This window comes from Mobula hypostoma, chromosome 2 (assembly GCF_963921235.1).
Source record: "Mobula hypostoma chromosome 2, sMobHyp1.1, whole genome shotgun sequence".
NCBI classification, from domain to species: Eukaryota; Metazoa; Chordata; class Chondrichthyes; order Myliobatiformes; family Myliobatidae; genus Mobula; species Mobula hypostoma.
In genome coordinates, this window is record NC_086098.1 from 237703528 (window position 1) to 237713331 (window position 9804).

General features: G+C 44.8%; 1 protein-coding gene across 1 annotated transcript; it reads right to left on the reverse strand.

Moving 5' to 3' along the window:
• Positions 1-6557: 6557 nt before the first annotated feature.
• Positions 6558-9472, reverse strand: LOC134337281 (immunoglobulin lambda-1 light chain-like). Its single transcript, XM_063032154.1, has 3 exons — positions 9349-9472; positions 8888-9241; positions 6558-7179 (listed from the first exon to the last, which is right to left on the reverse strand). The coding sequence occupies exons 1-3, from the start codon at positions 9446-9448 to the stop codon at positions 6851-6853; spliced, it is 783 nt and encodes a 260-aa protein (XP_062888224.1). The 5' UTR covers positions 9449-9472; the 3' UTR covers positions 6558-6850.
• Between the last annotated feature and the right edge of the window lie 332 nt (positions 9473-9804).

Sequence of the window (9804 nt, forward strand, 5' to 3'; positions counted from 1 at the left end):
CAGGACAGGACGTGTTTGGGGTCTAGAGGCCTGAGTTTGGAGACAGGCTGGGGTTTTTGCTCATGAGGCTTGAGGCTGGGTCTTGGGTCTTGAGCTTTGCTGCAGGCTGGGGTCTTGGGTCTTGAGCTTCGCTGCAGGCTGCGGCCTTGGGCCGTGAGCTTGGAGTTTGGGGACTTCAGGTTTGTGTTCTTGGAACTTGGCATGGGATCCTCGAGGCTTGGGTTCATGGAGCTTGGCTTGGGATCCTCGAGGCTTGGGTTCTTGCAGCTTGGCTTGGGATGCTCGAGGCTTCGGTTCTTGGAGCTTGGCTTGGGATCCTCGAGGCTTGGGTTCTTGGAGCTTCTCCTGGGCAGGAGACGGAATCCTGGGCAGGACGCGGATCTCCTGGGCAGGAAGCGGAACTCCTGGGCAGGACGCGGAACTTCACCTGCTGGAGGCAAGGACAGGGAGGGAAAGACCCAACTGCAGGGTAACGACAAATGGCTTCCTTACCCGACGGAGGCCAGGGACAGGAAGGGACAAAACCACCGCAGTGTAACGGCAATCGGACTGGCTCACCCGATGGAGGCAAGCACAGGAAAGGAGCTCAGTCCAGGGTGGCTCTGAGATTCGGGGCAGCCAGCAACCTTGGCTGGCTACAGAAATGGCCGAATCCATACCACGTTGACTGCTCCGACGAGTGGCAACAAGGCTCCAGGAACCGGTGGTCCTCCAACCAGTCCAGGAGATCACGAATGGTTTCACTATCCTTCCATCAGTAGGTTGCTCCAAGGGGGACTGACAAGACAAACCAGGAGCCCACACTCAACCCCAAGGCTTTATATTCCAAACTACAAGATGGGAATCAGGTACCTATGCTTAACTGAATCAAACGAGGGACAGCTGGAAGACTCGGAGTCCTGAGTCCTGAGTCCACTGACCGGACCGTGAACCGGAATGCGGACCTCACGGACCGGACCATGACATAGAGTTGGTGTTGTAGAATTACCCAGATCCTACTCGAGAGATTAACGTCACTGAACACTCAGGAGACAGTGACCGTATGATTGAATTCGTACAGCAATTTGAAAGAGGTAAGCGTAACTCGCATGTATCAGTATCGCAATGGAATAAAGGGAATTACAGAGTCATGAGGGACGAGCTTGCCGAGGTGGATTGGAGAAGGATACTGGCGGGGATGACAGCAGTGAAGAGTTACCTGAATTTTCTGGAGATAGTTCACAAATCGCAGGATAGGTATGTCTCACAGAGGACGAGGTTCTCAAATGGCAGCTGTGGCTGACAAAGGAAATTAAGGACTGCATAAAAACCAAAGAAAGGACATATAAGATAGCAAAATTGTGTGGGAATTTGGATGACCGGAAGCTTTTAAAAATCCAACAAAAGGCAACCAAAAAGCTACAAGAAAAGAAAAGGTGAATTATGAGGACAGACTAGGCAATCATATAAAGCAGGATACCAAAATATCTCAGTTACATAAAGAGTAAAAGGGAGGTAAGAGTTGATATTACACCACTGGAAAATGATGCTGGTGATGTAGTAATGTGGAACAAAGAAATGGCAGATGATCTTAATGGGTACTTTGCATTTTTCTTCACTGTGGATGACACTAGAAGTATGCCAGAGATCCGTGAGTGTTACGGAGCAGGAGTGAGTGTCATTACTATTACAAAGGAAAAATTCACAGGCAAACTGAAAGGCCTTAAGGTGGCTGAGAGAGGTTGCTGAAGAGCTATCGGATGCATTGGTCATGATCTTTCACTTCATTCTGGCACGGTCCGAAGTACGAGAAGATTACAAATTCACTTCTCACTTTAATAAAGGATAGGCCAGTTAGTCTAATCTCAGTGGTTGTGAAAGTGTTGGAGTCTATTACTGAGGATGAAGTTTCGAGGTACCTGGAGACTAATGATAAACTAAGTCAAAGTCAGCATCGTTTCTGCAAAGGGAAATCTTGCGCAAGTCTGTTACTTCTTCGAGGAAGCAACAAGAAAGTGTGGACAAAGGAGAGGCAGTGGATATCATTTTCTTGGATTCTCAAAAGACGCTTAATAAGGTTCCACACGAGTCTGCTTAACAAAATGTAATCCTGCAGTGATACAGGAAAGATACTTCCATGGATAGCGCAATGGCTGACAGGTAGCAAGCCCCGAGTGGAATTAAAAGAGGCCTTTTCTAATTGGCTGGCGCTGACTATTGGTGTCAGGCGTCAGTGTTAGGACCACTACTTTTCACATTGTTTCTCAATAATAGGATTATGGAAACGATGGCTTTATGCCAAAGTTTGCAGATAATACGAAGAATGGAGGGACAGGTAGTGCTGAGGAAGCAATGTGATTACAGCACGACTTAGACAAATGGATAGAATGAGCAAAAAAGTGGCAAGTGGAATACAGTGTTGCGAAATATATGATGGTGCATTTTGGTAAAAATGAACAATAGTACGCATTATTATCTAAGTGGGGAAAGGGTTCAAACATCAGGGGTGCAAACGGATTTAGGAATCCTCCTACAAGAATCCCAGAAGGTTAATTTACAGATTGCGTCTTCGGTAAAGAAAGCAATTGCAATGTTGACACTTATTTCAAGGGGAATAGAATATAAAAACAAGGAGATAATGCTGAACATTTATAAGTCACTACTCAGGCCGCACTTGGAGTATTTACGGGAGTTTTGGGCCGTATATCTCAGAAAGGATATGTTGTCATTGGACAGAGTACAGACGAAGTTCGCGAGGATATTTCGGAGAATGAACATATGAGGAGAGTTTGGCCACTTTGGGCCTGTACTCACTGGAATTTGGAAGAATGAGGGTGGGTATTTTATTGAAACGAAACGAATGTTGGAAGGACTAGATAGGGTGAATGTGGAGAGGATGTTTCCTTAGGTTGCGTATGTAGAGTTAGAGGGCACAATCTAAAAAACAGGCGACCATTTAGAACAGAAGTAAAGCCAGAGAGTAGTAAATCATTGGAATGCTCTGACACCGAGTGCAGTGCAGGCCAAGTCCGTATATTTCAGGCGCAAATTGGCAGTTTACTGATCGGTCAGGGCATCAAAGGATATAGCGAGATGACAGGTGCATGGTGTTGAGTGCGATCCGGGATCCGTCATGATGGAATGGCGGAGCAGACTCTATGGGCCGAATGGTCTACTTCATCGCCCATGGCCGATGGCCCATGTCTTATGGTCTTACAGTATGTACATCTCTACCCACCAGATGGCCGGATCTATATTATTATGCAAGTGGATTTTGCAAGCAAAATAAAATATCGAGAGGAACAGAATGCTGGAAACACTCGGTGGATCAAGCAGCGGCAATGGAGTACGCCGATGTTACTCGGTGACGCATCTCAAGGCAATGGATTTTAGCTGTAGCAGCCCGAAATGGGAATTTTAGACTATTCCCATCGGGGATACTTGTAAAGAGACGCCATTTATCGGCGCCATCTGAGACCACCTTGAAGACTGATTACATCACTTTATAACCCTCATTGGTCTAAATATATTTGCCTTCACTTACATGTTGAAGTTCAAGTTCAGTTTCATAGTCATTCAATCAAACGAACTATAGTTTCTCCGGACCAAGGTGCACAACAAGGTGCATATAATGCACAATCAACACAAAATAATATTAGCACAAATACTTTAACACGTAATGACATATATTCCAGAAATTTGACATTCAGCATAAGGTGCATTTACGACACAAGTCGGAAAGTAAGCTGCACAACGCCATTGAGACTCCAGAGGTGATGAGACCTGGGTGGTCGCAGGGAGTTCAGCAGTCTCACGTCCTGGAGGAGGACGTTGTTCCACATGCTAACAGTCCTTGTCCTAATGCTGTAGTACTTCCTGTCTTATGTTGGGGAGGGGGGTCAAAGAGGGGATAATAGGTGTTGTCGGAAAACCCACCTCACCATTTTTTCGTTGTTGAATCTGGTTTACATTCTGCATTCCGGTGTATGGCTGTCTCCTATCGTCACCACATTATTAGTGCTCACCTTTCCAGTGGGCAGTCTTAAGGTTTTATACCAAGTATTATTTATACTTCAGTAAACCATAATGTTTCAATGTTTATTACAAATGTGCAATACATCCTCTCTGCGTGCGTATTTCAGGCGCTTTTCAATAAAGGATAAGAATTTTTTATGAAATTTCCCTGTTATGTGCAATACTCACATGCCAGTTATAGAGTTTAAGGGGCTGTCCGGACGCTGGAGCAGGGATTCAATCGCAGACCCAGTACTGTGCACACAGTGATATTAATTGAGTAACAAATCCCGAGGTGCAAATAAAGTCAGCGTCAAAGTTCAGGCAGAGATAAAAACATTCAGAGAAATCCAAAAACTAGAATCAGGAAACAGGCAGAGTCGATGTTCAAACGTATAGAGTACAGATACAAATGCTGGAAAGGCTCAGCAAAATTCACTGGGACAATCTAACAACAAGTGAAAACACAGGACTAACGTGCACTCAGCAATAAACAGAGAGGCAGATGATAGCTGGAGTACAATGAGACGGAAGTGGCAGAAAAACGGATAATAATGAGAAACAGGTGAGAGGCGAAGTACTCAGTAATACAAGTGCCGAAGTAGAACAGGAGCAGGGACAGGGGCAGATGGGTTACGAAAACAAACAAGAGCAAATGGCAATACAAAAACCACAGACTGAGCGCTAGGGGGAAAACACACATTAAGACAAATTTCAAATGGAGGTACTGACAGGCGTAACATCCTCCAGGTTTTCTGGTTTCCTTCCACAGTCAAAAGAAGTACCGGTTAGTAGATCATCTGGTTATTGTAAATTGTCCTGTGATTGCGTTTGTGTCAAAACAGTGGCTTGCTGGACGGTGCGAAGGGCCTGTTGCGCACTGTATCTCTGAATGAATAAATATTTAAATAGACAGATAGATACACAGATAGACAGAGAGTTAGATAGATAGGTAAATGCATAGATACCAAAGCGTGGTACCTCCGAACATGTTGTCGCCGAAAGCGTGGCGATACTTCCGGTCTGTCCCCAGCACAATCCTTATTGATTTGATTTGATGCAAACGGCGCTGTATGTTTGTCTTCATGTATGCCAAATAAAGTTAATGTTTTATAATATTTAATGTATTCTATTTATGTTCATTGATTTTTTTCTGTTTTTAGTGTTTCGTTGTGCGCTTGACAGTCTCGGTGTTTTCAAAGATGTTTAAAAACGTTAAAAGTGTTAATTATTCCAGTACACCAAGTGTGGACGTCATTTGAGCGATTGTTCATTTGACTTTTTTCTTATAAACAGGATTTATCTTCTCTAATGTCGTACAAGTTGCTCTGTGTTGTCCATAAATAGAGTGATTAACACAGTCCAGGAACAGTTTTACACCATCCAACTAACATAAAAACCTCATTAATGACGAAGTGATATTTCAACACCAAATTCTTGAGAAAAAATATCAGCAGGTCAGGCAACCGTAAATAATTTGTGTGAAATGTACTGAATTCGTTGTGTGTGCGTGGAGCTAACACTCGCAGTCGTCTTATCAGTCACACCCTCCATAAAAAAAACACGCTATTGGTCAGACAAGATATAACATTAACATAATTAAACGGGTCTCTGTAATCATCTCATACGTATTTCACGCTTCCGCAACTTTCTCCCATCTGACAATTACAGTCTTAGATCCAGCACTACAAGTTTCAGGAAGAGTTCCACCATCAGGCTCCTGAACCAAAGTGGATGACTTTAATCACCACATCTCTGAACTGATTTCGCGTTCTGTAGACTCACTTTCAAACTCATGTCCTCAATATTATGTATGATTTATCTATCATCCCTTTATCCGTTTGTTTATCTATTTATGATCGATTGAGTTTAATTGATCTGTCTATTCATGTGTGTTTTATTTATTAATCTGTCTCTCTTTCAATCTATCCATTTATTTATTTGCGGTTATTCGTCTTTGTGCTTCTCAGTCTTTGTGTGTAGTTTTTCATTCCATCTATTCTACCTTTTTATTCTACTGTGAATATCTGTAAGAACATGAAACTCAGGGTCGCATATGAAGACATGCACAGACTTTGATAACAAATTTACCTTAAACTTTGAAAATAACTATGAGTTACAGAAGCTAGTGTGCGGGTGTGGCAGATGGTGACGGTGGTGTCAGGGCGGGAAGTGAGGCCGATGGCCTTCATTCAGGAACTAACGGAATCGATGGAGTGAATGGTCACGTCACGGGGAAACTTCCCTACTGTGTAACATTCCCAATGGTGGTAATACGTTGCCCAAAAGGCAGTGATATTGTTGCTCTCCCTCCCACAGGGATGGTTGTAAATGAAGAGAGAAATGCAGGGCACCGAGAAGTAGAAGATTCCGGAGATGGTGGGATCTGAGTGCCGACGGACAAAGAATGCTCAGGACGCAGAGGGCAGAAAAGCGGAATAAGATGTCTGAGGCGATATAACAGTAACTCTGATTGATGCTCCTGGACGGCACGTTGTCCGCGACCATTCCCCCCAACGCACTGCCAACAGCCGGGTAGAGACAAGACACAATAAATCGACCGTTGTTTCCTCTTTTATTCAGAGTTGTGTTACACAAGTTCAAATCACAGCACGGGACATCGCTGCTGAGTCTACACACAGCAGTAGTTCAGAATCAGCACAGTGGGGACAATTCTACAGAGAATTATTGGTCGCAAAATATGGATTATTCTGAAATTATTAAACATTCTGATTGTTTCCATAAGCGAACATTGCTACACAATTACATTGCAATGGGCTGCTGCACAGACACAGTGATTGCTTCAAAGAATTAAACAAGAACGAACAATCCACGTGTGCTGCCAGCCGGCACACTCTCACTGCGCACAGGCGGACGAAGAGATGGTGTTGCGCAGCGGCGAGCTCAGCGAGCTGTGGCTCACGCTGCAGGAATAACTCGAGCCCTTGTTCCATTCAGCGGTGGGTACCCGCAGGTAACTGCTCAGCCTGTAGGTCTGGTCGGTGTCCAGGGCCACGGCGCCTGTCGTCACCCCGCTCTTCGTCTCGACTCCATCCACGGTCCAGCGCAACGCTACCAAGCCCGGCTTAAAACCACTCACCAGACAGGAGAGAGTGGCCGAACCCTTGCCGGTCTCCTCCGGAGAAGGAGGGAGCAGAAGAACTGAGGGCTCCCGGGAATCGCTACCTGTGTGAGAGAGGAGACGGAGGGAAATAGAAACAATATTACTTCATGGACTGTTCAGAGATAGAAACACCAGCGCTGAAATTAACATAGGCATTGGGACACAGTATTCGGCACATTTGACCCCTCGGGTGCAAACCTTTGAGTAAAGAGTTGCCCGGATTATTCGCAGCCTTGAGCGGCTACGACGTGACATCATTTATTTAAAAACATGTTTTAAATCCACTCTGCTCTCGACACTGCATTGTGTTAGAAGATAACTACACAATGTCTTCGCTAATTGCCCACACCGTGCCCATATGAATGGTCCCTTTAGTAAGCCCAGTTCTTTGTTGCTCTCCAATAACTCCACAAATCTTGAACTTTCAGAACAATAACTGAAAATATTGCACCTTCAGTTGATGATAGAATGCAGGCTGTTTGGGATGTCCCGAGTGCGAGAAATCTCAATCGATAGCTAACGCTCAGTACACAGTGACTGAGGAGGAATGACGGAGACAAGAGCAAGTTTGTGAACCGGTGAGAAGCGGGAAGAGGTGAAACGACTCGTTCAGACCCACATTGCATTCCGAACCCCAAGTCGCTCGAATCTCTGAACAGCCTATTTTCTACCCAGCATCTTCCCCTAGTGTGTATTACTACAAAAAAGCCTCATGTTCTTCTACTGTGTTTTCTACAATCACGATAACACGATCCTTAACCACAAACTGTGAATTTCAGTAACTTGAAGCGGTGAACATCTTTTTCTCTGTGGTGCAGGATTTACCGCACCCAGAAAAATTATGGAATATTCGCGTCAAACATGTTCGCAGAGGTAGTGAAAGAAGAGGGACGGGTAGATGTCATGCTTGTGGTAGCGACCATTTCCCCAAATTATGTGTGAATATTATTCAAGTCCGTACGGGAGATAGCGATAGGATCGAAAGTCAATACATATTCCTCAGGGCAGTAATGTAAGCCGAGGGGAGAAAAAAATTAAAGGAAAAGTTCGGTGAACGTTTACTTCTTATACAGAGTGATGGGGCATGAGCTGGAGGAGGAAGATAAGATAGGGACGTTTAAAAAGCTTTTAGACGGACACGTGAGTGTGCTGAGAATGGAGGGATATGGAGTATGTGCAGACAGCAGGAAATAGTTTAATTTGCCGTCAAAGAGGGGCCGCTGTGTTAAGACTATTAAATGGTTCTCTTGTACGATAAGATGGACGATTGACCTCACAATCTACTTCCTTATGATCTTGCAACTTATCTACCTGCACTGCACTTCCTCTGGGGCTCGTACATTTTATTCTGTATTAAGCTGTCTTTAACTCAATGTACTGCAATCACTTGATCTTTATGGACAGTATGCATTACAAACTTTTCATTCCATCTTGTGAAAAGTAGCAAAAGTAAGCCAATGCTAAAAATACAATCCACGGGTCCTATTATGTTAAAAAGGAGGGAGGTCGGAAAGTATTGATTTCTGCTACACCGACTGAAGTAGGTCAGAAGTGCCCAACAAAAAAACTGTTCACAAGTCAAACGATCATTAATTTAATTGATGAGGTTGACTAGATGGGCTGAACTGCCTCTTTGCCGGACTGAGAGAGATGGAAACTCCCACAGTGAAGACAAAGGGAAGTCTACCCTGGACGGGGTTTTATCCAGCTGTGGGGAATGAGAGTGGTTGCAATATTATTTTTTTGGAACAGAATGAGGCAGTCACTTACTCTTAATATCCAGGATGGTACCTGGACCGAGGATAACTGCACTATCCCACGTTCCACAGTAATAGACGGCGGAATCCCGGGATTCCAAACTGCTGATAGTCAGGATGTGAATGTTGCTGGAGGTGTCTCTCGACGGCTGAAAACGGTTTGTAATCCCTGGCCCTCGGTATATATCATTGTCCGTCTCATGTAATAACACCCACGCCGGTCTCTCCCCGGGACGCTGTCGGTACCAGTTCATGTGGTAACTTCCAACATTACCGTTCTGTATTCGACACTCTAAGCGGACGGTTTGTCCCGCGGAAACAGGTCCGGACATTGGGGTCTGATTGAGCACTGGGGCAGCGTGGATATCTGCAATAAAGCACAATAAAAACACTGGGTGACTTGGAGCAAAATAAAAATCAGGCAGTAATGCCAATTTAACGGATTATCCGTGCATAAACCAATCGGCCTCTCACCTGGTAAATGAACCAGCAGAACCCACAGGAGATGCAGCGCTGGGGACATTCCTCCGGACAGGTGCAGACAGCGAGCGCCCAAAAATTCCAACCGAACCATGCGTTGTTCTGCAAACTTCGGGAACTGCTCAGATTTCAGAGCCTACAAGCAGTCTTCGGGTCTGTTTATTAAGTGAGATGTAAATGAGTGGGCGGCGCCAGGGAAAGAATGTGGGCGGAGTTAGACAAGCTGACCTTCGGAAGCTTTGAATGGCCACCTTGCTGATTTTTAAAACCTTTACCGCGAATTTCAAGATTGTTACATCTTCAGTTGTATCACATATCCAGGCCTATAGAACTTCGGAGAATACTCATGCTAAAATTATTTTAGACATTGTTTCAGCTGCTTTCCTCTGGGACAGTGGGTGTGGGACTTGGTGGCACTGGGCCCCTCTTGACTACTCAGAATGGCTAATG